This window comes from Micromys minutus, assembly GCF_963924665.1.
Source record: "Micromys minutus genome assembly, chromosome: 9".
Taxonomy (NCBI): Eukaryota; Metazoa; Chordata; class Mammalia; order Rodentia; family Muridae; genus Micromys; species Micromys minutus.
In genome coordinates this window covers 63,970,585-63,997,017 of record NC_137978.1, presented here as the reverse complement: position 1 = coordinate 63,997,017, position 26,433 = coordinate 63,970,585, and the positions used below count along the sequence as shown (strand labels likewise).

The following is a 26,433-nucleotide window of genomic DNA, read 5'->3' as shown; positions in this document are numbered from 1 at the left end:
GTCTTAAGGCTGAGGTATCCAGCCTGCACCAGAAGTGGGAAACCTGAGCTGGAACTATGAAGGCCCTGGAACTAGGCCAGTGTTCAGAGTGTGACTCCCACCAGGACACAGATTAAGCTGTGGCCAGTGTTTGGTTCTGGTGTGATTTTTAACTTTGTTGATTCTAGCTAAATAATAAAGTTTAAATATTTTTTTTTTAAAAAAAGGAAAATGCAGATGGGAAAACTGGATTCAGGATCTTTATTATTGGGAAGACAAGATCTGGGGAACGGGACAAAGGTGACAAAGGCTGCCTTAAAACTCTCTGCAAGGCTAAGATGGCGAATACCTGTGATCTGAGCACTCAGGAAGCAGAGGCAGGAGGATCAACAGAGCCCAGAGATCTGCCTGAGCAGCAGAGTAAGAGCCCCCTCCCCTCTAGAAAGGCTCACCCCCAGCTCAAGTGAGACACAGATGGGGGTGGGGTGGGGACTAGTTAGTGAGCCCCAGAGAGTCTGACTAATCCAGAAGCAGCTGCTCGGCCTCCTGATGGGATCTTCAGAAGCTGAGGCCACCACAAAGATGGTGCCAAGCAGAGGAGCCTAGCCATCCTCCTGTGGCTACAGACGAGATGAAGATAGTGGTGTAAGCCTTCCACAGCCTTGGTCTCTCATGATCCTGTGAAGGTGGAGTCTTTCTTCACAGATCCATCATGCCCGCCTGAGAAGCTCCTCAGGGTCCTGCTTTGCAACCACAAAGATGACTGATTACATCACCCTCAGTGGCCTCTGGTCCTTAGAAGAAATCCGTTGATAGCAAAGGTTTGCCCAAGCCAGGCATACATGTGTCCACTCCAGGCTGGTGGGCCCCACGCAGTCTCTACAGCCTCAGGCTGAGTCAGGCAGAGCATCCCCAGAATTAAGGAACCAAAGATCTCCATTAACTTGGAGGCTTTCAGGATGTCAGAGCAAACTCTTCAACATAAAGCCTGATGATCGAAAAGACCCAGAAAGTAACAGACGAAATGCAATTCTCTAACACGTGATTACAGCACTGGGAGATTCGATGGCATCAAAGGATCAGGCCCGCTAGTTGCTAAAGTTCTGGTTGCTAAGGTTCACATGGCTCAATGTGAGCCTCTTACTCACGTCCACTGAGCCTGCTCAGGTCCCAGGCTGTCATGCGCTGCAGCTGAGACCCCGTGGTCAGCCTGCTGCCCAGTTTCTAGGCCTACTTTTGTGACTGATTTCCTTGGAGAACTGAAAGGCTGTCTCTGTCCTGAGGACATCAGCTTTCTTCACCGCTCTACAGGGCTCCAGGAAGCTCCACACACCCGGACGACTACTTGCAGCCAGCATCACCACAGGTCTGAGGTGTGGCCCTCGAACAGCAGAGGTAGGAGGGCCCAGAGCTTGAGGCCAGTCTGAGCTATGAGACCCTCCATGTCTTAGAGGGAAAAAAAAGAAAACGGAGGGGCTCGAACCACTCTTAACACAGCACATTTCCCAGTTATGGGAACCCTGGGCACGGGCACGAGGTCAACAGCCACACAGCCCACTCTGCTGACTGTAGCTCTGGGACACGGAATCCAGGCGAAGTCTCTGCACACCCAGCCTCTATTTTCTTCTCTGCCGTAACTTGTGTCTCGGCACAGCATTCCCATACTCCCTCTCTCCAATTTTCTCTGAGGCTCCAAGAAGTTTTAAATTATAGTCTGTGGTGACGTAAGGAACAGTCCCTTCGGGCCCAGGCTGAAATGGAAATACAAAACACACAATAAACACTACATCTCCAGGGGCTGGAGAGGTGGCTTAGTGGGTAAGAGCACTGACTGCTCTTCCAGAGGTCCTGAGTTCAAATCCCAGCATGCACATGGAAGCTCACAAGAGATTGTCTGTAACTCTAAGATAGAAGACACACAGACACACACGCAAGCAAAACATCAATGCACATAAACAAAAACTGGAAGAAAAAAGCGTATGCCCCCCAAGGACCCACTGCCTCGATCATGGCCGTCAGCTCGGTCTCACTTGCCCAGGTTTCTTGAGGCCTGTTCTATGCGGACTCACCTGGTTCTTGAAAATACAATGTGGAATGGAAATGGAGCCAATGAGCAGACAGTTCACAGTCTTTAAGTCTTCCGGAGGCAGCGGGGTGAGGATGTGGTACATCCGCTTCTCCATGTCAATGCCTCTGCAGATACCTTCAAGACACAGCGCGGAGTCAGCCACTCTGCAACGCTGCACATGTCAACCACAGGGACTCGAAGCTCAAAGCTGACATTAAAAGCTTAACTTTTGAATTTTACAGGTGAATATTTGGTTAGCAGTTAAGAGCGTTTGCTGCTACTCCAGAGGACCCAGGTTCCATTTCTAGATCCACATGGCGACGAGCACCTCTACTCCGTAGGGTCTGATGCCCAGTTCTGGCCTCAGGGCACCAGACACATGATGCAGACAGACATGAAGCACAGACACATGGAATAAATTAAGGAGTCTCGATTTCCAGAGCTTTACTTTCAGAATACAAAGTGCAGTCGCAGGGCTGAGGAGGTGGCCCAAAAGGGAAGGGGCGCTCGCTGCTCTCCATAAGACCCAAACTCAGCTCCCAGCACCACCTGCAGACAGCTCACAACCAACTGGAATGCTAGCTCTAGAAGGCCAACACTGCTGGTCTCTAGAGGCCTCTGGACTCATGTAAACACTCCCATGTGAGCTCCTGTGAACGTACCACATAATTTAAAAAATGACTTTTTTTTGGAGACAGGGTCTATAAGCTCTTGTTGTCCAAGAACTTGCTACCTGACAAGATTGTCCTCAAACAGGAGACCCACTTGCCTGTGCCTCTTGAAGTGAGCCACAATGCCTAGCCAAAAATAAATTTTAAGACGGTGCCATTTAAAGAATGTGGACGTCCCATGTTCAGCTGTGAGGGACTGAAACAGGCTAACAGAATGTGATGTAGGTAAAAAACAAAACAAAAACAAAACCCGCCATCTATGAACAAAGAGACATTAATTTTTACAGCGACAGGTGATTGTCTGGCACCAAATAATACAGCGTACAGACAGAAGGCCTGCTGTCTCCAGTGAAGAGGACAGGGTAGGAGGCACTGCTCCCTGTTCACTCACCAAACCCCAAGCAGTCACAGATGGGGTTCTGGGCAAGCAGGATGGGGCCCCGAGTGTAGCCTTTCAAATCGTCCACGATCCTGCAAAGGCCAACCCAGCTGGCATTCACAGCGTACAGTATGTGTGTAGGTGCGACATCTGCGTGCGTGATCCGGATAGCGACGGCAGTGAAGGGGACCTGGAGAATACGCCGTAATGTGCACCTGATTAGCCTCTCCTTTAAGACCGGTCTCCCTGAGACTCCTTAACTATGTCGTATGTGTTCATACATATATACTTTGAGCACACACATGTGTAGTCAGAAGTTAGTGTGGGCTTTGCCACTTCCAGCACTCTCTAGGTTGTCTGAGATCACAGGGTTCTTTTGCAGACAGTCTTACTATGTAGCCCAGGCTTACCTGGAACTCAATATGTAGACCAGGCTGCCTCAAAACAAACCCAGCAGGGGGTCACACCAGGCTCCCCTTTCTTCTCTCACTGAACCTACAGCTTGCTGACTTAGCTAGACTGCCTGGTCAGCAAGCGCCAGCAACCTTGTGTCTGTCTTCCCCGTGCCATCACACCCGGCCAAAACCTAGGGTTTTAAAAGCACAATTTAGGAAATGGCTCAGTTGATGGGGTCCTGGCCCACCATGGAAGTCCTGGGCTTAATCCCCAGTGCCACAAAACCCTGGGCGCGGCACGACTCATGGCACATGGCAGGCAGAGGCAGGACCCGAAGTTCAAGGCAGCCTGGGTTACACTTTCCTTCTTCCTAGATTATGTCCGTATGTTGATATCAAGGAGATACTGACACGTAAGAGACAGAAAGGTCAAGAGGTCACGGGGCCCCGAGGCTGCGGGAGAAGGGATGTCCCAGTAGGTCTTGGCAGCCACCTCCGCTCAGCTTGTGTCTGAAGCATTTGCTGGCTATGCTTTGCTGAGTGTGAACTTGCTTTCTTGGTTCCCTTCTCTTTAGAAGCAAACCTCCCGCCACCTCCATGCTTCATCATATCTAAGACATGTGCCACAGGTTGGGGCAGTGACAATTCTGGAATTACGGTGTCTTTAAAAAAATCCACAGAAATATTTTAAGAATATATTTTTTGTTTAATCCCAAATGTGGGATCTGGGATTGCTTAGGACTATCCAAAGTCTATGATTTGCCTCATGCCCAGAGAGGGTGGCTGGCCAGCTGCAGAAAGTTTGTGAGAGTGTGACTTCAGAGGCTATCTAAGTGCCAGGCCCTGAGAGGCGGGGCTGGTTGTGGTTTCTCAGTAGCCTTGCTCAAAGAAATCAGATTCAAGGATCTCCAGTGGGAGGGGAGAACCCACAGGTAGCAAAGCCCAGCTCCAGGCCACTTTACCCTTCAGAAGTAGGAGAGCAGAGGACAGGCTCTAGGACTCAGCCACCTCCTACAGACACAAACACAGGGGACTCTTTTGACATATCCAGGTAACTATGTCCCAGGTTTCCTCCTGTGTAAAGCACAGGGACTCTTGTTCTACAGAAGAGATGTATGCTGACATTACTTATTAGTCTTCAAACAAGTGCTTCTTGGTTTAAAAAACAAAATGCTGATGCTGTGTGTGTGTGTGTCAGTCTGTCTGCTTTGCCGCCATATTCAAAGCCTTTGAAACAGTAAGCCTGACCAATTAACCTCTTGTTATAAGCGACACAAACCTGAAGCTTAGGCTGAGTGTCATCCCACCAAACATAATCTATCACATGACACTAACTCCACCACCCTGGGTCCTAACATAACGTTTTCCCCCAAAGCAATTCCTAGCACCCTGGGCTCCACATTGTAGACCTGACAGGAATAACTAAGCCACAGCAGGTGCTCTAGGTACCAGGTACTGCCAGGAAGGCTCAGAGAGTCCTACAGTATCCTGAGACATCCTAAGACATCAGGTACTACCCCCATGCAGTTGTGCAAATGTGGGGCGGCCACCAGATCAGATAATTTACAGCTGTCATGAAATGACAATGCATGACAGACACTGAGGCCTGCCTGTCAAGGACCAAACGCCAGCTCTGCATCTTCTTCCAGGCAACCCAGCCTCACTGTTCCTTAGTCTCCCCATCTGAGAAATGGGAACAGTATCAGAACCCACACCACAGGGCTGTTTTGAGAATTGAGCAAAGAGTAATACAGGAGCAGACAAGTGCCCACCAGGACTCAGAACAAGCATCTTATCAGTATCAGATAATTTTGCCCACCAGCTCCAATTACCTGATAGGGTGTCAGGCTGTGCAAAGGACCAAGTGGCTCTGGCAGTGGAAGCATCATCTGGCTAAGGTAGCCCAACACTGCCAAGTCTCGAAAGATCCGGTTGTATTTGGCCCTGAAAAGCAGAGCAGAGTACCAGGAGTAGATAATGAGAACCACACCCACAACAGCGTCACAGCGACAGCACAGCACACTATACCCACAACAGCGTCACAGCGACCCACAACAATGTCACTATATATTAGGTAACACTAGACTTTGCTCTTTCAGGATATTTCTTAACCATAGGGTTGGAGATATGATTCAGTTTGGAGGGTCTGCCAACAAGTCCAAGACCCTGGTTAAATGGACTGTACTACACCTCTACACACACACACACACACACACACACACACACACACACACACACACACACACAGCAATCTCCATCTAAAATCCTGCTTTGACAACACACAGTCCTCCAAATACCAGGAATCCTAAAGATTCCTTAGCACTGGCAGCGGCATCAGAAGCCCTGCCTCCATACTGGGAACAACTCTCCTTAAAAAGTAGTCATGATAAACCTGAAAATCTTACATGGTTAACAGGGTTATTCTTTTTTTGTTTACAGGGCTTCACAATGTACTATAGACTAGCCTTGAATCCACGATGCCCATCTCTGCCTCCCCAGTGCTGGGATGATCCGCAAAGCCGCCAGGATACTCACACCTGAGCAAAGCGGCTGGCCCGCAGCAGGATGGTGTTCCTTACAGGGGGTGCACTTACCTGTTCTTCTCATTTTTACTACTTAAGAATTCTGAGTGCACAGTTAACAGTATATGTCCAGTGAAGACTGGAACTGGACTAGACTCTTTTTCTTCATCAGCAAATTCCAAATTGTCTCCAAATTCTGGAATTTCAAAACCTCGGTATCTTCGGATCTTGCTTTTTGTATACAGGCCATCTGTGAGCTCCACATATTCGGAAGTGAGAATCGGCACCGATTTGCACCGATCGTTAGACAACTGCACGACATAGTTGGGAGACAGCACGCGGATCAGGTCAACAAGCAGCAGCAGCCCGTCATCTGTGAGGGAAGACACCACAGGCACAGGTAAAGCACTGAACAGAAGAGAGGGCAGGCAGCATGTGCACACCTATCAATCTGCTGCCCTCTTCTGGCCTCCAAGGACACTGCACCCAGCATTCGACAAAATAGAAAAATCAATTAAAAAACAAACATAAATAAGGTGAAATATGTAAAAATATTAATTGGTTTCCCTTCAAGCCCCTGCTCCCAGAATGATGACTCTGAGACTAATTATTTATTAATAAATGCACTGCCATAGCCTTGGCTCATTCAATGATGAGCCACAGCTTATTTAACTCCTTCACTATTCTGCATGATTAGTTACCTCTCCTTCGGTCCCAGCGTGCTCTTTCTTAGTGTCTCCCTCAGCATTTCCTTTGAATCACTTATTTTCACTATTTCCCAGAATCCCGTCTCTTCCTGCTAGAGTCCCGCCTCCTATTTCCTGCCTCAGCTCATAGGCCATCAGCTTTTTTATTGACAGGTACTGCTTATGAGAGATCTGCTCTACAGAATAAGCAGCAATCCAAGGCCCTGAAGTTGGAGCCAGGGGTCCTGGGTTTGATCCGCAGCACCCCATGAGATGGGCAGTCATAAAAATGCCTACACTCTGCATGGGAACCTGTGGTAGGATCAGACATTCAGGGCTGCTCTCAGCTACAAGCTACCCACACTGACACTCATCTACACACTACAGTCTACATGGACAGATGTAACACACCCTGTAGACATGTGTACACGGCTTACCTGACACCCAACCCATTGTGTTGATGACAAGTGGGAATTCTCTCTTGTAATCTCTGAACACGTATTTTACTATCTCAATGTAGTTCTCATACTCATTGTGACAGTTCGTCTTCCCATAATACACCATCTTCTGTGGCTTCCTCTGGTGGGTATAAGGGGGTCCTAGGAAAATGAGAACAGGAGCAGTTACTAACCAAGCACTTGCCTACAACACATCCACGCTAGGGCAGTGCTCTCAACCTTCCTAGTCACCTTGGAGGTGACCCCATACCATAAAACTAATTTTGTTGTTACTTTGTAACTGCAACTTTGCTGTTGTTATCAATCATAATGTAAACATCTAATGTGCAGCAAACACTGCAGGGGTCAAGATCCGTGGGCTGAGGCCCTGCCAAGCTAAGGTGAACATGCCATGGCCACAAAGCAGTGACCAAAATTTTGTGTCCCTGCCAACTCTGACAATGATATTAGGAATTCTCAAACCACCAAGAATAGCCCCAATTTCATGTATGTAAGTGAATTCCAATCATGTTCTAACATGGCTGTATTTGTTCCAGGTACGTGGGATACAAGTGTGCACCTCTGCACATTTTAAGGCTGACAGACTATTGAAAATGTAATTAATGACCGTCAATAATCCCATGCTGAGTGGTGGGATATACTTCTATTTTTAAAGATTTATTTATTTGCATGAGCACACTGCCACTGTCTGCAAACACACCAGAAGAGGGCGTCAGATCACACTGGAGATAGTGTGTACGTTCCTTCCACCAAGGCCGAGCTCTGGCTTTCCCTTTGGGGTTTGGGGCCCTTACTGTGTACCTCTGGCTTGCTTGGAATTTGCTGTGTTGGAAGTCACAGAGTTCCAGCTGCCTTGTCCAAAATGTTGGGATTAAAAGTGTGTACTGGGACTGAAGAGATGGCTCAGCGGTTAAGGGCACTGACTGCCCTTCCGGAGGTCCTGAGTTCAAATCCCAGCAACCACATGGTGGTTCACAACCATCTGTGATGGGATCTGGTGCTCTCTTTTGGTGTGTCTGAAGACAGCGACAGTGTACTCATATAGATAAAGAAATAAATCTTAGAAAGAAAAGCAAACATAAAATTAAAAAAACAAAACAGTGTGCTGAACTTGATAATGAATGCTTTAATCCCAGCATAAAGGAGGCAGAGGCCCGTGGGTCTCTGTGAGGTCTAGGACAGCCAGGGAACACACAAAGAGAAAGCTTGCCTCAAAACAGTTAAAAAAGAAAAGAGTTAAAAAAAATCAGGGACTTAGCCAGGCCTTGCTGGCACATGCCTTTAATCTCAAGTTTACATCTGTGTGCAAATCCATCTCCAAGGGATCCAACACCCCCAGATTTACATGCAAGTCAAACATGATGCACATAAAAATATTTTAAAATGTACATAAAATGTCCATTTCCTAAAGTACAAACATGCTCAAGTTCGTTGTGGAAGCCAGCAGCAGAGTGATTCACTGCGTATTTTTCATTTTGTACAGAATTTTGTGAGTAGCCAGAGACAGTAAGCAGCGTGTAACACATACCCAGAAGTGGCTCTGTGATGTTGAGTAAAGAAATACAGCCGGGAGGAGTGAACTCTGTCTGCCCCAGATCACATTCCAGATAGTCAACCCCGGGAATGCTGAAATAGAGAGAGAGATCTCAGCCAGCCTTCCTCTGTGGGACGACTTGTGACACACAAGTATCATCACCCCGTGTGGCCTTGTAGCTGTTGTACTTCAAAAGGTGAAGGCCACGGTGCCACCCACAACAGCAAGGTATTGTGGAAACGAACGGAGGGCTCCGTGCTGAGCTTGGGGACAACACCTGACCAGCACAGATCCAGACCAGGCTCCCTTCTTCTGCAGAGCTGTCAGGATGAGGGACTCAGGCCAGCCGACAACCCCCAACTCAAGTCTGCCCATCAAGCTGGGCATGATGGCTTATGCCTGTAATCACAGCACTGGGGAGGCTGAGGCAGGAGAATCACGAGACCACACCTTAGAAGATCAAACAAAACCAAGTTTCTCCACTCGAATCTCACTTCATGCCCAGGTGACCAATGAAAACACAAGCAAGCTTACCTATTTAATAACTGGTTAATCAGTATTCTATTGAACGTTGATTTTCCAATGTCACAAGCGCCACACAACAGGATGACAGGGCAGCCATCTACTTTTGCAGGTAAAACAAACAATGAGTCCTGGTGTGAGCCAGTCCTCAGGACTCTAATTATGAGCAGTGACTGAGGCTTTGGGGACACCGGCATTTACGGCAGGCAACACTCACCACAGGACACACTGACTAACTCTTCCAGGGCAGAGAGTCCGCTCTCACTTAAGCAGATGCCTTTCTTCCTCTTCTGTCTCCTGATGCCGATCTTCTTCAGAGCTACAAACTCGGCATTGGTCCGAGCGGAAATGTCCTGAAATGTGACAACTGAACTATAAGGGACGTTTTTAATTAGCAGGCATTTGTTTACTTCTAAGTTAGTAATCACCATGGAGCTGTGAGTTACAAACGGAAAAAAGGCGGCTCCTTTCTCTTCATACCCAAAATCCAACCCTCACCACACGTCCCACCACCAGCCCCTGGCTCCCTCTTGAGTGCAAGTCTGTTTCCACAGCCCACACCCTCTAGAGATGAGGTGGGCATGGAAATGGAGGGAAGGCTCAGCAGAGGCCATGAAACACAAGAACCCAGAGCAGATGCAAACAAAGCTGAAGAGTAAAGGGCCGTGTGCATTTCCCTGAGGCCTGCCAGAAGCAGACAGAAGCCACAAAGGGCATGTGCTTGCTGACGGAGAGGCACCGGTGAAAAGATGTCACTATGCAGAGAAGGAACCTCACTCAAACACATGCAACCAGCAGCTCAGTGTAATCAAACACTCCTAGAGTCCCTCCTACGGAGGGTAAAAACGTAAGAGATGGCTTAGTGGCTAAGAGTGATCACTGATCTCGCAGAAGACCAGAGGTTGGTCCCCAGCACCCTTGTCCGACAGCTCACAATCAACTGCGCTCCAAGGAATCTGATGCTGTCTGAAAATATGTGGGATTCACAGACATATAAATGGAAACAAAAGACTCCTCAGAATACAATCACACAAAGGGCTAGGGAGATAGTGCAGTGCTGAAACTCTAGTTATTGGGACCAGAGTTCAAATCCCCAGTGCCCATGAAGAGCTAAGGAGATGTGGAGGCTGCTTGTAATCCCAGTACTTGGGAAGCAGAGATGGGAACTCTGGGAAAAACTGGAAGAGCAGCAACTGGAGGCCCCAGGTTCAGCCAGAGTCCTCCCCTGTATGTGGGCCTCGGGCACAACCTGAAGATCGCATTCTACATCAAGTTCTGGCCTCCACACGAGCATTTGTGCACAAAGAAAGAATAAAAACTTAACCACATGAGCCACCGTAGTAGAACCTATGCAATCCCATTTAGCTTCTCCAGAAGACCGAAGCTCTGTTCCCATCATCCATGCAGAGTGGACCCCACCTCTGTCCTCCACAGAGGCTTTGCACACATTAAATCCTGAAACAACAATCCCAGCAGCACGCCCACAACCAATCACTCCCAATCACCCACTCTTTCCTCACAGCAACTGAGGCCGCCCCTCTGCTCCCACACCAGGACTCGAAGGCTATGAGAGGACTGCAGCGTGTGCCGGCCTCTGCTACTATGCACATGAGCTGCCTGTGGGACAGCTGTTGCACACTAGTAATCTTAGCAAGCACACACCTATTGTTTGATTGACTGGTTGTCTGTCTGTTTTTTCTGAGACAATGTTTCTCTGTAGTCTGGGCTGCCCAAAGTAGACCAAGCTGACCTTGAATTCACAAAAAATCCTCCGACCTCCGACCTCTGCCACCGGAGTTCTTGGATTAAAGGTATGCACCACTATACCAAGATTAACATTAGCATTTAAAGGGTTGAGAACAACCCAAGTCCCAAGAAAATAGCAAGTCTCAAAAAACAAACAAACAAAAAAGGAAAGGCCATCTTGAGTGCCATTTAGTCCCAACAGAGAAAGAGCTTTAAAGGCTAGCCTGGTCTACAGAGTGGGGTTCCAGGACAGTCAAGGCTACCCAAAGGAAAAAAACAAACAAACAAATAAAAAACATTGAGAGACAGAGAGAGATAAGGGGGTGGGGGGCTGTTCTTGTAAAAGGACTGGGGTTTGATTCTTAGCACCTACATGGAAGTTCACCACCAGGCACACACAAGGGACACATGCACATATACAGGCAAAATACTCACATACACACAACATAATAAATTTTCTTAATAAGTATTTAAAGCCTGTTGGTGGTAGAGCACATCTTTACTCCCAGGATTTGGGAGGCAGAGGCAGGAGGATCTCTGTGAGTTCAATGCCAGCCTGGTCTACAGAGTGAGTCCCAGGATTGCCAGGGCTACACAGAGAAACCATGTCTCTAAATAAATGATAGATAAAATAAAAATAAAAACACAATTTAAACAAAACAAACATCTATCTGGTAACCCATGACCTGGGAGGCGCAAACACAGGCTGTAAATGCCACCCACCCACCCACCACCCACCCAACCAGCCTACTTGGCAAGCTTCAGGCCAGCCAGAGACTCTGTCTCAAAAGACAACGCCGGAGTAACAAAACGTAAGGTATCCTCTGGATATTCACACACACACACACACACACACACACACACACACACACACACACCTCTACACACATACACAGAACTATTTGTTCCTCCCAAGGTGTCAGGTCCTGGGGGCTTCCCCTCTCAGCACCCTCACCTCTCCCTGCCTCTCTCTTCTCGTCTTTCATTCCACCATCTTTCATTCAAGCAGGTTGTTTCAGAATTCCCCTTCACAAAGGTATTGCTGAACTCTGGCTCCATCCCGCTTAGCTTGGAGCCTCCGCTTCACTTCCTTTTCTTCTGAGCCCTTCAGCTCTCTCCTCCAGCCTCTTGACCTCACCATGAGACCCTCCCTCTGAATCTACTGAAACCTGTCTTGTCCAGATCCTCAGCCTTTACATGTGCCTTTCTCAGACCACCTTAGACTGGAAATGTCCCCAACCTCAGACTCCTCTGTAACTTCTGTACCTTAACTACCTCTGAAGGGACACTGCCCATACCTCACATCCTCCCCTCGGAGGCTACACCAGGGTGCTCTCTCTCTCTCTCTCTCTGCTCATTTGTGCTCTCAGATACCCTCCCCTCTGCAGCTCCCAAATGCACAGCCCTACCCTCTTCTCATAACTGCACTCTCCCATGCACTGCCTATCCGACATGTGCAACTGGGTGTCTCTTCTTCATAAAGCGGTGAGTTCTCCTGGGCAATGAAACCAAGGAAGCAGAGGGAACACGTTCCAGATAAACATCCTGTGAGCGCCTACATGAGTGTACACCTTGCCTCATATGTGAGATCAGAGAACAACACTCAGAAACACTCCGCTCCTGCCCGGGACAGGAAACACATCTGTCAGGTTGTTCAGCAAGTGTTTCACCCATGATACATCTCTCTATATAGACTATCTCCTGATAACACATGCCATTCCCCGGGACACCTATCTCGATCACAGGACAGAGGGAACGATCATTCTGAGAAAGGTCCCTACAGAGCCTTTCAGCTGACTGCTCTGGTGCAAAGGATCAAGGAGCACTGGCTTTACCTCCTGCAGGAGCACGTACGAGGAGCACTTAAAAGTCTTCAGGAAGTCCACCAGACGAGTCTGCAGCCGTTCCAGAATCAGAATGGAGCCCAGAGGAGGAAAATACCGTACAACCCAGTTTCTGTCATCTGCAAAGAGAAGAGGAAGGCACCTCAGCAACAGCGACAATTCCAGATACTGCAGGGTCTCACCCCAACTGCTAAGCTCTAGGCTGTCAAGAGCATCTCGAGGTACAGCTGATCTTTCCACATCTGGGCGGAGACACCTGATCCAAGTCTGCAACCTACTAGCTTCAACTTTAATAACTTAAGAGATACTCCATGACTTTTGAATACAGCGTCCAGAACATAAGGAGCTCTTAGAATCATTAGCCTCAATCGATATAGAAAGTGGAAGCCAATTACCAAGCTTCGTGTAAGGCTTGAGCAGGGCCCGGATCTCCTTTCTGATCCCCTTCTCACTTTTCTCAGGTTCCGAGTACGGAACCCCATTGATGGTCAGGTAAGAGTGGGTGTAGACAGAAAAGACATCTTGGGGAGGCTGGCCTTGTTTGATGATATAGCCGTATATTTCCAACTGGCCGTAGATGCAAGTCACACGGCAGATCCCACTAAAAGTAAAACCCTAGCAGAAAAGAAAAAAAAAAAAAATTATGGATGCTGATACTAAAGACAGAAAAACTCTAACACCTTAACACCTATCAAAATGATTTTTCTTTCTCAATTCAGGGCCTCAAGGCCCTGGCTGTCCTAGAACTAAGTTCCTTCGTTAAGATCCTACCATACCTGCATTCAGAGTGCATGTCGCCACACCTGACAGGGAAACCCATTTCTAAGTATCAAACTACACAGCACAGGGGCCGGCAAAGGCTGCTCATTGGATAAAAGCAGTGACTACTTTACTGGAGAACCCCGGCTTGGTTTTTACTTGAACACCCACATGGTGACTCCCAACCTTCTCTGCAGTTTCAGAGACTCCTAGGCTCTGTAATACACGGCACAGGCATCGTGCACAGAAATGCTGGCGGAACACATTCAAAACATAAACGAACTACGCCATACTAAGTAACCCAACATCTGTCAGGTTTTTAACCTAACCCTAAACACAGTACCTACATTGCAGCTCCCAACACACTCTCACACCCGATGCCTACAAAGGCTCACAGCATTCCAGAGTCTCCAATTCCTCAGGCTTCACTTCTGGACATAAGAGGGGTAAAGTCCTAGACCCGAGTCAGACTGCCTCCGTTTGACTCCTGGCTCTGCCCTGCTACTGTCTGACCTCTAGCTCGTTACTTACTTTGTGTTTTCGGCCCATAAACTCAGGAAAGAAATGGCAACTGTCACTCCCGTGAGAGATAGGGATGTTAAAAGGTTTCGAACATCAGGAACACTGGCGGCTCAAGTGCCAGTAAATCCGTCCCAGTAATTTGCTTAGGAGAGCACAGCTGTCAGGCCTCCAGGCTCCGGAGCAGGAGGATAAGGATGGTCTTGCACCCGAACCTGCATCCCGAGGACAAGGGCGGGGACCGTAATAGTCCGATCACCAACAGCGCCTCGCGGACGACTCACCTCTCCCGGCGGCAGCATCAGCAACACGCGGCCCGAGCCTAGGTCGCGCGCGGGCTGGGTGACGTTCGGCGACACCTTTCGGACAGGGCGCCCGGACCGGCTCTGGGGCGTGGAGTGGTTGCGGGGATTGAGCAGGCTGCAGGACCCGAGCTGGGTGCAGGGCGCGGGCGGGTCGCTCGGCGTGGGTTGGCTGCAGGGCGCCGGCCGGCTGCGGGCCCGGATTTTGCACTTTGCCGCCACGTGCGCGCCCGGGGGGACACCCAGCTTCCAGTCCCCGCCCAGCCCGTGTGCCCGCAGCAGCCGCCGTCGCAGGCGCCGCAGCTCACCCCGGGTCAGGACCCCAAACCGGCGACGGCCCCGACGGCTGAGGAGGAGGTGGGGCCGGATCTTCCGGACCCGCTGCCAGGAGGAGCGGCTCGGGACCCGCCGGAGCATCACCTCCGACTCCGCCATGCTTGGCCCGGAACCCCTCTGGAGGGACGATCTCGCGAGACCGCGTCGCCCCGCCCTCAGCGGAAGACGTGCGGGGCTGCCGGCGCCCCCTCCTGGCCAGTTTCTGCAACACATCATCAAACCCTGGGTTGCCAGGAGAGAAGCTTGGAGGTCCCACTCGGGGACCCATTTACATTATGCAAATGTCCATCTTGGCCTGTTGGAGACAGGGGAGCCAACCCCCCCTGGGTTTAACCACCAGGCCACCTCTCAGGAAATCCACCTGGGATTTTTTTTTCTTTCTGCAGAAAAAAAAAACCTTCAGGATTGGCATTTTAAAACAAATTCGGTCCATTTGTGTATGTTGGGTTTGCATACATTTGTCTTCTGGCGGATGGGAACAATCCTGGACAACAAGGTTAAACCACGATGATTAGCTCACACTTTGAATGTCTGAATACTGGGGTAACCACAAAGCCTGCTTTCAAGTTTGCTACAGAGGTTTACTATGTTCTGTAACTCTTGCTGACATAAGCCCGCAGGGCTGTCAGCTACTCCTGTGAAGATTTGATCCCTGGAGTTCAAAGCCAGCCTGGGCAACAGAGCAAGGGAACACTTAAAAAACAAACAAACAAAATAAACTAGCTCCGTGATAGTAACCCTGACCTTCAGTGCCCCAGTCCTCCCTCTCCACCCTGAAAACTAGCAGGACTCCCTTCCTGAGACAGGTGAGCCAGAGCAAGGACAGAAACCACAACCGTCCAGAGGAGGGGTCTCAGGGATCCACCTGGTTTCCATCCATGTCCTGGCCCTGCCCAGTTCCTGACGGAGACCACAGCCCGGAAGGCCAACAAACAGCCTTTCCACAGCTGGCCTCCAGTCCCACCCCTTTCAAGGGCACCAAGTTATGAAGCTTCTGGGCAGCTGTCATTCCTTGTATTTAAGCAGCCCTGGGCAGAGGTGTGCTCAGCCATGCTGGGCAGAGGGACATCTGGCCAGCATGTTTTTGTGGGCAGCGCACCTGCTGCTGGGCCTGCAGCTTGCCTTTGCTTGCTGCTGGGCTTTCAGTTGCCAAAGGACAGAGTCTTCTCAGGGCTTCAGTCTCCCTGGGGACTTCCTCCTTGCAGGTCTGTTCTCCCTCCATGGTGACTGTCTGGAGATGAGACACAGACCTCTGGTGACAAGTTGTGACAGGTAAGTAGGGGCCAGCCAGAGCTGTCACTTGGTGGGTTGGGGATGTGTCGGTTTGGGGCTTATATGTGAGGCTCTGGGTTTAGTTAGGCTCAAGTACCATATCGGCTGGAATTGGTGGGTAAGGCATTAGTAATACATATAATCTCTGGGAGATGAGATCTCAAGTTCAAGGTCATCCTCGGCTACACAGAGAGTTCAAGGTCAGCCAAGGCTAGAAAATCCTGTGAGAGAGACTCTCCCTTAGCTCTGCTCACCTCTGAGCTGGCCACTCCTCAGCAGCCTGAGTTAATGACTGAAGTCAAGCTGAGAGCTGACAGTTCATCCATTCTGCTATTTAGTCACGTATATGAGTACTCACCAGAAGAGGGCATCGGATCCCAACACAGATGGTTGTGAGCCACCATGTGGTTGCTGGGATTTGAACTCAGGACCTCTGGAAGAGTAACCAGTGCTCTTAACCACTAAGCCATCTCTCCAGCCCCTGTGTATTATTATTTATACTATCATATATGCTTGTGTTTGTGCTGTTCCAGTGGGTTGTAACTCTATTCAAGTCTCTGGCTTTTCTCCATTGGGCAGTGGAGTTCCCCGTCAGTTTCCTTTCCAAGATGAATGCCTGCAGTCTATGCAAGGCTCACATTGGGAAGGGAGGTTCAGAGTGCTGGCACTGCCCGACTGCTGGCTAGGACGTGTGGTTCTGGAACCCCTGGCCTGTGAGAACTAGGCCTAAGAGCAGCAGATAGGAAGCTGGGGGGAGAAATCTTGGCCTTGAAAGACAGGTTCCCAAAAGGAAACAAGGAAACTGGATTCAGGCTGGAGAGACAGCTCAGAGGTTAAGATCACTGGTTACTCTTCCAGAGGTCCTGAGTTCAATTCCCAGCAACCACATGGTGGCTCATAACCATCTGTAATGGGATCTGATGCCTGCCCTCTTCTGGTGTGTCTGAAGACAGCTACAGTGTATTTATATACAATAAATAAAAGACAGCTACAGTGTACTTATATACAATAAATAAAAGACAGCTACAGTGTATATATATATATATATATCTTAAAAATAAAAAAAAAATAAAAAAAAAAGGAAACTGGCTTCAGGTAACTGAAGGACTTACGGTGAGGAGGCCATGAGCCTCTCAACCCACTCTGGGGACACAGGTGACAGACACAAGGGGGAGGACCTCTTTAAAAAGGTAGAGAGCTGGGAAGCAGGGCAGATGGACACATGCTTTTTGTGTCAGATCCTCAGTCTCCTGTCCCTGGTGACAACAGTTACCAAAACTCACATCCTGGGTTGAGCCATGCGAGGCAGGTGTGATAGCTAATTTTACAAGTCAGTTTGACCAAGAGATGGCGCCTCAAGTTGCTGGCTTAAATGTCAGTTCAGAGGTTACTGCAAAAGTGTGTGTTTGGTGTGGTTAACATTTACACTGGTAAGCTGCGTGAGAGAGCTTGCCCATGGGCTGTAAATGGGCCTCACACCATCCATTTAAGGCCTTCAGAGAGAAGACTGAGGCCCTGGGATGGATCAGAGTATCTGTCTGTCCTCAGACTCAGCTGACTGTCCAGCCCCATACTGTCATGGGAACTAGTTCTGTAAAGTAATCCTCCCCTGTGCTTGTTTCTACATGCTTGAGGCTGGGGGTGGGGCGGAGTATGTGTTAACCTTGTTTCTTTAGAGCAGGGTTTCTTAAACTTTTTTGTTCATGGCAACTTTTATCTGGAAAAGGTTTTTAAAGATTTATTTTTGTATGTATGGGTATTTTGCATATAAAATGTATCTGAGTGTCTTAGGGCATCATATCCTCTGGCACTAGAATTACAGATGGTTGTGAGCCACTGTGTGTTTTCTGGGATTTGAATTCAGGACCTCTGGAAGAGCAGTCAGTGCTCTCAACCACTAATCTACCTTGCCGGTACCCCGAGGATTTTAAAAAGGTTTCATTATATTTAATGTATGAGCACTATCTGCATGTACACCTGCGTGCCAGAAGAGGGCATTACATCCTATTACAGATGGTTGTGAGCCACCATGTAGTTGTTGGGAACTGAACTCAGGACCTCTGGAAGAGCAGTCAGTGCTTTCAGCCTCTGAGCCATCTCTCCAGCTGCAGCCCCCTGAGAATTTTTAACATGACTTTAGGTATTCAAAATAGATAGATGTCTGGGCATGGCCATATACACCTTTAATACCAGCACTGAGGAGGCAGAGACAGGTGGATAGTTCTAGGCCAGCCTGGTCTACATAGTCACAGGCCATCCATCCAGGGCTACATACTAACGTTGTGTCTGAAAAAAAAAAAAAAAGAAAGAAAAGAAGAAAAAAGAAAAGACTATTGCATACTAATAAGATGAATGTATTTGTTTATTTTTTACTTAAATCTCAGCTGATTATTTGGCACCTCTGGACACAGAATTTTTTCAGAGTTAGTATATTGACTGCTGAGGACACTACCTCAAATATACAGTATGAATGGCAAAGGCACGCTTAGGGCTATTTTAGAAATTATTGGAAAGTCTGTCCCACTGCCACGCCTAAAAAAATCACTGGGCCAGACGCTTGGGTAATCTAGCGTTCTCCCTCCATCCAATCTGAAGACACACTGATCCGAGGCTTCCAAGCTATAGAACAGCAGCAGCCAAGAAGGAAAGGTCTTCGTTTTCCTTTGTTAAACCACCATGTTCCTGTAAGAGCAGAAAACTTTGTATGTTCAACAAAGACACTGCACTTTGTAATGTGTGGTGGTCTCAGTTCTGAGAACCTGAGGCCAGGCGTTTCAGACTGGTGCTGGTTTGGACAGAAACCTCAGAGCTTCCTTTGCCTAGGATGTGGGAGGCAGGGGGTGGGGAAAGGATGGGGGATGGGGGCTGGGGCTTTTACATTCTCAGTTCTCACCCGGCTTTCACTACAGGCCTGACAGCTTCAATGGCCATGGCTACCACCTCTTCCAGGCCATGCGGTTCACCATTGAGGAGATAAACAACTCCACAGCCCTGCTTCCCAACATCACCCTGGGGTATGAACTGTATGATGTGTGCTCAGAGTCTGCCAATGTGTATGCCACCCTGAGGGTGCTTGCCCTGCAAGGGACTGGCCACCTAGAGATGCAGAGAGACCTTCGAAACCATTCCTCCAAGGTGGTGGCCTTCATCGGGCCTGACAACACTGACCATGCTGTCACTACAGCTGCCCTGCTGGGCCCTTTTCTGATGCCCCTGGTAAGCTGAGCCTCAGGGATCTCTAGGGTGGAGGGCAATGGGAGCTGCCATCCTCTCTGAGACTAGGCCGCCACCCCTTGATGTCCCAACAGCCCCTGTTCCCTAGGAAAGGCTGCAGGCATCCTGCCTGCCATTGCTACTGCCCAATCTTCCTGTCTGCCTCTCTGCTTTCAGACTTCTGCCTCAGCCATCATGGGGAAAACCCATCCTTTAAAGTTTTTATCCCCCCACCCTCTGGGCTGGAGAAATGAATGGCTCAGTGGTTGAGAGCACTGGCTGCTCTTCCAGAGGTCCTGAGTTCAATTCCCAGCAACCACATGGTGGTGGCTCACATCCATCTGTATTGGGATCTGATGCCCTTTTCTGGTGTCTGAAGACAGCTGCAGGTGTACTTATATAGAATAAATAAATCTTTAAAAAAAGAAAGATTTTTTTCTTTTGTTTTGAGACAGGGCCTTACTATGTAGCTCTGGCTGTCCTGGAACTCACTATATAGACCAGGCTGGTCTCAAACTCAGAGATCTTCTGCCTCTGCCTCACAAAAGCTGGAATTAAAGGCCCACACCACTACACCTGGCCCTCCTTTGGAAGTGTTGCTAGCTAGCACTCACTTTCTGTGACTTTCCTCAGTCCAAAGGCTCCCTTGTTGCCTTCGTTATCCAAACACCCTCTACCTCCCACACCAGACACGGTATCACTGGCTGGCATGCCTTTTCTTCCTTGCTATTCCTTGGTGACTCAGTACTGCCCTAAGCCTGGTCCCCTGCTGTGTTCAGCAGTAAAGGAGACAGGGATCCCTCTTCTCCATCCCCTGTGCGCATGTTCCTGGCTTTCCCTGCCTGTCCTAGTCAGGGTTTCTATTCCTGCGCAAAACATCATGACCAGTAAGCAAGTTGGGGAGGAAAAGGTTTATTCAGCTCACACTTCCACATTGCTGTTCATCACCAAAGGAAGTCATGACTAGAACTCAAGCAGGTCAGGAAGCAGGAGCTGATGCAGAGGCCATGGAGGGATGTTACTTACTGGCTTGCTTCCCCTGGCTTGCTCACCCTGCTTTCTTATAGAACCCAGGTCTACCAGCCCAGGGATGGCTCCACCCACAATGGGCTGGGCCAGGGATGGCACCACCCACAATGGGCTGGGTCCTCCCCCCTTGGTCACTATTTGAGAAAATGCCTTGCAGCTGGATCTCATGGAGGCATTTCCTCAACTGAGGGTCCTTTCTCTGTGATAACTCCAGCTTGTATCAAGATGACACAAAACCGGCCAGTACACTGCCTCTTGCCATTGGATTTCCTAGAATGCTCTAGTGTAGCTTCTTTGGCTCTTCCTTTTGTGCCTCGGTTTTGGATTCGGTCCTCACTTGATCCAGCTGTAGCAGGAGTACCTACCTTGCAGAGCTACAAACCAAACAAGCGCTTGTCAGTCCCTTATCCTGCATGGTTCCTTTGTGACATGTCTGCCTGCCCACTGGCTCCTTGCATGGCGCTGTCCTTGGCTTCATGTCCTCTCCACCCATCTTTTCGTTCAGCTGCTCTCTCTCCATCTCTAGGGAGGTGCTTTTGCCCTTGAGGCATCAGGTATTTGGTATTTCCCTGGTCTCCTCTTCCCTGAAGTTCCTTGCAGGCCATGGAGACCTGGCGCTCTGACTTGTAAGCGCGAGTCCGTCACCCACTTTCCTTCTTCAGCCTTGCCATGGCATACGTGGGCCCCCCTTGGGTTTTTACTGCCAGTTTCTAGATCACCATTGAAGTCTGGTTTCCCTTCAGAGTCAGCCTTTCATCTTCTTGGCTTTTTGAGACAGAGCCTCATGTAGCCCATGTACCAGAATCACAGCCCAGAGCAGCTCTGAACTCCTGAATCTCTTCCCTCCTCTTCCTAAGAGCTGGAATTACTGGTCCTACCTGGTTAAACCTTTCACCTTTGAGAGTAATGTGTCCAAATCCCTCATACAAGTGATTTCATCAGCCTCTGGCTCCACTGAACATCTCCAGAACATCCTTCACTTTAATTAGAGATGTACTCCTCAAACTTGATCTGAATATGTTATTTCTCAGAGGGAACCTGAACTCCCCCAGTGTGCAGGACGGGAGAGTTAAGGTCCCCTGCCTGCCCTGCCCTATTCATGCCGAGGACCTACGGCCGAGAGAGCATGGCTTGTCCTGTCCGTTGGCCCCTTTGTCTGTCTGTCCGGCAGATCCCCACACTTGTGGAACCCCCTAGAGAGGCCTGTCCCCTTTGCATCCTCCCTATCCTGGGTGGGCACTGTGGGGGAGGGTTGATGCTGCTGGGACCCCCACTGGATGGAACCCCTCCCTGCAGGTGAGCTATGAGGCAAGCAGCGTGATACTCAGTGCAAAGTGGAAGTTCCCGTCTTTCCTTCGGACCATCCCCAGCGACAAGCACCAGGTGGAGGTCATACTGCAGTTGCTGCAGACTTTTGGGTGGGTCTGGATCTCACTCATCGGCAGCTACGGCGATTATGGGCAGCTGGGCATACGGGCACTGGAGGAGCTGGCCACGCCACGGGGCATCTGCATTGCCTTCAAGGACATCGTGCCTTTCTCTGCCCAGGTAGGTGACCTGAGAATGCAGCACATGATGCAGCATTTGGCTCGAGCCAGGACCACCGTGGTCGTGGTCTTCTCTAACCGGCAACTGGCTGGAGTGTTCTTCAGGTCCGTGGTGCTGGCCAACCTGACCGGCAAAGTGTGGATCGCCTCAGAAGACTGGGCCATCTCCACGTACATCACCAGTGTGCCTGGGATTCAGAGCATTGGGATGGTGCTGGGAGTGGCCATCCCGCAGAGACAAATCCCTGGCCTGAAGGAGTTTGAAGAGTCCTACGTCAGGGCTGTACCGGCTGCTCCCAGGGCTTGCCTACAGGGGTCCTGGTGCAGCACTAACCAGCTGTGCCGGGAGTGCCACACTTTCACGACAAGTGACATGCCCATGCTTGGGGCCTTTTCCATGAGTGCTGCCTACAATGTGTATGAGGCTGTGTATGCTGTGGCCCATGGCCTCCACCAGCTCCTGGGATGTAGCTCTGAGACATGCTCTAGAGGCCCAGTCTACCCCTGGCAGGTAAGAGATTCCAGCCAAGGCATCGGCATCGGGAGCGTCCAGTCCTGGCTGTATGGGTGCACCGAGTACCTGAGGAGACAATCAGTAGCGGGCTGGTGTCTCTCAGAGAAACCTTCCACTTCTTTCAGCTTTGTCTTCTCCCACCATGCATGCCCCAGGGAGGTCAAAGGCCAATAGTGTTTACAGAAGAGTCCTTTGTTAGAGGAGGCTGGTCAGGGGTCAAGGGAAGCTCCAGAAGTGAGACTAGTTTGCCGGAAGGAACCCGGCCTTTTAGGTGGGTTGGAGCCATCCAGGACAGAAGCACTGGAGAACCCTGCTTGGTTCCTGGGCTGCCTGGGTCAGTGTGGTCTGTGGTGGCTCCATGACATCTGTCTGTTCCAGCTTCTGCAGCAGCTCTACAAGGTGAATTTTCTTCTACATAAGAACACTGTGGCATTTGACGACAACGGGGACACTCTAGGTTACTATGACATCATTGCCTGGGACTGGAATGGACCAGAATGGACCTTTGAGGTCATTGGCTCTGCCTCACTGTCTCCAGTTCATCTAGACATAAATAAGACAAAAATCCAGTGGCCCGGGAAGAGCAATCAGGTAATGGGACGTGGTAGCCCACAGGATGACTGCTTTGTGTTACCAGAACCTGGGGAGTGATGTCTACCCAGAGCAGGACAGGGGTCCCACATATTAGGCTACTCAGGTCTGCAGTCCTGCCGGGGAGGCCCGGCTGGATCCTGGCCCAGCTGACCTCAGACTGTGCTCTGACAGTGAACCTGGAGGGTGGCAGCACAGATGTCTCGTCCCTGTCCCCACTGGGAGCTAGCTGTCCCTTGACTGCAAATCACTGTGGCTTCTAACAGGTGCCTGCGTCAGTGTGTACCACGGACTGTCTGGCAGGGCACCACAGGGTGGTGGTGGGTTCTCACCATTGCTGCTTTGAGTGTGTGCCCTGTGAAGCTGGGACCTTCCTCAACATGAGTGGTGAGTGAACAGCAAGAGGGTGGGTGCTCCAGCATCCAAAGCGAGTGCTCCACCACCCAAGGGCCCTGGAACTTGGCTTCCAGCTCACTGGTTTGTCAGTTAGTGTCCTAGTTAGGATTTCCATTGCTGTGAAGAGACATCTACATCTTTTCTTCTCTCTCTCTTTTTTTTTAAAGGCAACTCTTAAAAAAAAAAAAAAAAAAAGTGGGTTTATTGAGAATCTGCTCTCAGGAAAGTTCACTTGGCCCCAAGGACTGAGGCCAAGAAAGTGGTCATAGGAAGGGAGAGAGAAGTGTGTGTGTGTGTGGGGGGGGGGTGTGTGTGTGAGAGAGAGTGTGTGTGTGAGAGAGAGAGAGAGAGAGAAAGAGAGAGACAGACAGACAGACAGACAGACAGAGACAAACAGCTAGCCAGAAAGAGGAGAGAAGAGAGGAAGGAGAGAGGCAAGGCAATGCTTACAGAGGCAAACATCTTACTGGAGCTGGCTTACAGGTTCAGAGGTTCAGTCCATCATGGTGGGAAGCATGGCAGTGTTCAGGCCGACTTGGTGCTGGAGAAGGGCCTGAGACTTCTACACCTTTATCTGAAGGCAGCCAGGAGGGTCTTTCTTCCACACATGAGCATAGGAGACCCCAAAGCCCGCCTACACAGTGACACACTTCCTCCAACAAGGCCACACTTCCTAATGTGCCATGGCCATGGGCCAAGCATATTCAAACTACCAGTTGGGTTCAGGTTGGAGGACACTTGCCACTGGGCTGAATTCTGATTGGGCAGGAATCTGGAAGTCTCAGGCCCTGATGTGTCCTCTATGTTAGAGCTCTGCTTCCACACCCACCAGCTCCTGCAGATCTGCTCCTAAATGCAACTTCTTTATTCAAACAGACAGAGCGCTGCTGTGCTGTTTATAAGAATCCCCTTCCCTGTGCCAAGGAGTCAAGTACTTGGATGGTTTGAATTAAACTCACATGCTAGCAAGTTTATATCAGAAAGAAGCTAGTGTGCCCCATTCATTGACTCAAAGTGGAGGGCAGAGAGCACAGTAGGGGGCTATGAACTCAGCTTGGAGCTTGGGGGGGGGGTTGCATTCTTTCCTTTCAATATCTCTGTGGAGATAGGAGTGTCTATTGTCCATCACCAGAGGGAGTCAGGACTCGGATATCTTGGAGTACAAACTCAGAAGGTGGACCTGGTCAATGGAAATCTTGCAGAGAGAGAAGAAAATATCTTATCGTTAAAGCTGGTTGCTCTTGGGGGGGGGGGGAGGCTGGAGAGATGGCTCAGAGGTTGAAAGCACTGACCGATTTTCCAGAGGTCCCGAGTTCAGTTCCTAGCAACCATATGGTGGCTCACAACCATCTGAAATGGGATCTGGTGCTCTCTTCTGGCCAGCAGGATACATGCAGGCAGAACACACCACACACACACACACACACACACACACACACACACACACATACATAATAAATAAATAAATCTTAAAAGATGGGGGGGAGTGGGGCTAGGATTGGGGATTTAGCTTAGTGGTAGAGTGCTTAGGCCCTGGGCTCGGTCCTCAGCTCTGGAAGAAGAAAAAAAGAAAGCTGAACTGGTTCCTCTTGAGCTGGTCCCTCTTACCAACTCACAGCCTCAGTAGCAAGAGCTACTTGCGTAAAGCTCTGTGTTTGCAAACCCCCTTTGGGATCCTGAGCCAAACAAGCACACCCCTTTGAGGACGTGCTAAGCCTCTAGCTGTTCTAAGCTCAGCCTCTCACTATGGCTCCAAAAACCTGCCTGCCAAGGTACAACTCTCCCAGAGTCTTGCAGGCCTGAAAGACCTAGACCTCCCTTCCCCACCTTCCCTTTCTTCCTCTCACCTGGCTCTCAGAAACCTTGTCTTCCCTTCCAGAGCTCCACACCTGCCAGCCTTGTGGAACGGAAGAGTGGGCACCCGAGGGCAGCACAACTTGCTTCTCACGCACCGTGGAGTTCTTGGCTTGGCATGAACCCATCTCTTTGGTGCTATTAGCAGCTAACACGCTATTACTGCTACTGCTGGTTGGGACTGCTGGCCTGTTTGCCTGGCATCTTCACACGCCTGTAGTGAGGTCAGCTGGGGGTAGGCTGTGCTTCCTCATGCTGGGTTCCCTGGTGGCCGGGAGTTGCAGCTTCTATAGCTTCTTCGGGGAACCCACGGTGCCCACGTGCTTGCTGCGTCAGCCTCTCTTTTCTCTCGGTTTTGCCACCTTCCTTTCCTGCCTGACAATCCGCTCCTTCCAACTGGTCATCATCTTCAAGTTTTCTACCAAGGTACCCACATTCTACCACACTTGGGCCCAAAACCATGGTGCCGGTCTATTCGTCATTGTCAGCTCCGCGGTCCATTTGCTCATCTGTCTCATGTGGCTTGTAATGTGGACCCCACGGCCCACCAGGGAATACCAGCGCTTCCCCCATCTGGTGATTCTTGAGTGCACAGAGGTCAACTCTGTGGGCTTCCTGGTGGCTTTCACGCACAATATTCTCCTCTCCACCTGCACCTTTGTCTGCAGCTACCTGGGTAAGGAACTGCCAGAGAACTATAACGAAGCCAAATGTGTCACCTTCAGCCTGCTCCTCAACTTCGTATCCTGGATCGCCTTCTTCACCATGGCCAGCATTTACCAAGGCAGCTACCTGCCTGCGGTCAATATGCTGGCAGGGCTGACCAGTCTGAGTGGCGGCTTCAGCGGCTATTTCCTCCCCAAGTGCTATGTGATTCTCTGCCGTCCAGAACTCAACAATACAGAACACTTTCAGGCCTCCATCCAAGACTACACAAGGCGCTGCGGCACTACCTGATCCGCTGGGACTGTTGGGAAGGGGCAGACGGGAAGCCTCCCTTCTTGTGCTGAAGGTGGAGGGTCCAGTAGGGCGGAGAGCTTGAGGTGTCTGGGAGAGCTCATCCACGGCTTGCGATGTATAAGCACACAGAAGAATCCAATGCAATAAAAACGTGACATGTGTTTGTGTGTGTGTGTGTGGCTTCTTGGCTGCTCTTCCGGTCTGGGGAGAACTGGGGACCGCAGGCCAACTAACTGGAGTCCGAGCCCAGCGCACAGCTTGGTGTTACTAGGCAACTCGGGACCGAAGACCCAGAGCAGTTGGATTTACCCTTGGCACCGCCCCCTATGTTGTCCAT

The 26,433-nt window shown here is 49.9% G+C and overlaps 2 protein-coding genes across 2 annotated transcripts; one reads left to right on the top strand and one right to left on the bottom strand.

Moving 5' to 3' along the window:
* Window positions 1-251: 251 nt before the first annotated feature.
* On the bottom strand, window positions 252-14,819 carry NOL9 (nucleolar protein 9; the record flags this gene model as incomplete). Its single annotated transcript, XM_080921368.1, has 12 exons — window positions 252-1,730; window positions 2,049-2,182; window positions 3,110-3,287; window positions 5,325-5,436; window positions 6,087-6,387; window positions 7,138-7,299; window positions 8,687-8,784; window positions 9,227-9,314; window positions 9,432-9,567; window positions 12,796-12,923; window positions 13,200-13,419; window positions 14,367-14,819. The coding sequence occupies 12 exons, from the start codon at window positions 14,817-14,819 to the stop codon at window positions 1,596-1,598; spliced, it is 2,145 nt and encodes a 714-aa protein (XP_080777494.1). The 3' UTR covers window positions 252-1,595.
* A 979-nt stretch (window positions 14,820-15,798) lies between these two features.
* TAS1R1 (taste 1 receptor member 1) lies at window positions 15,799-26,093 on the top strand (the record flags this gene model as incomplete). The annotated part of the gene is made up of 6 exons (XM_080921365.1): window positions 15,799-15,992; window positions 18,902-19,208; window positions 21,531-22,292; window positions 22,674-22,886; window positions 23,153-23,273; window positions 25,162-26,093. The coding sequence occupies 6 exons, from the start codon at window positions 15,799-15,801 to the stop codon at window positions 26,091-26,093; spliced, it is 2,529 nt and encodes an 842-aa protein (XP_080777491.1).
* Window positions 26,094-26,433: the final 340 nt, after the last annotated feature.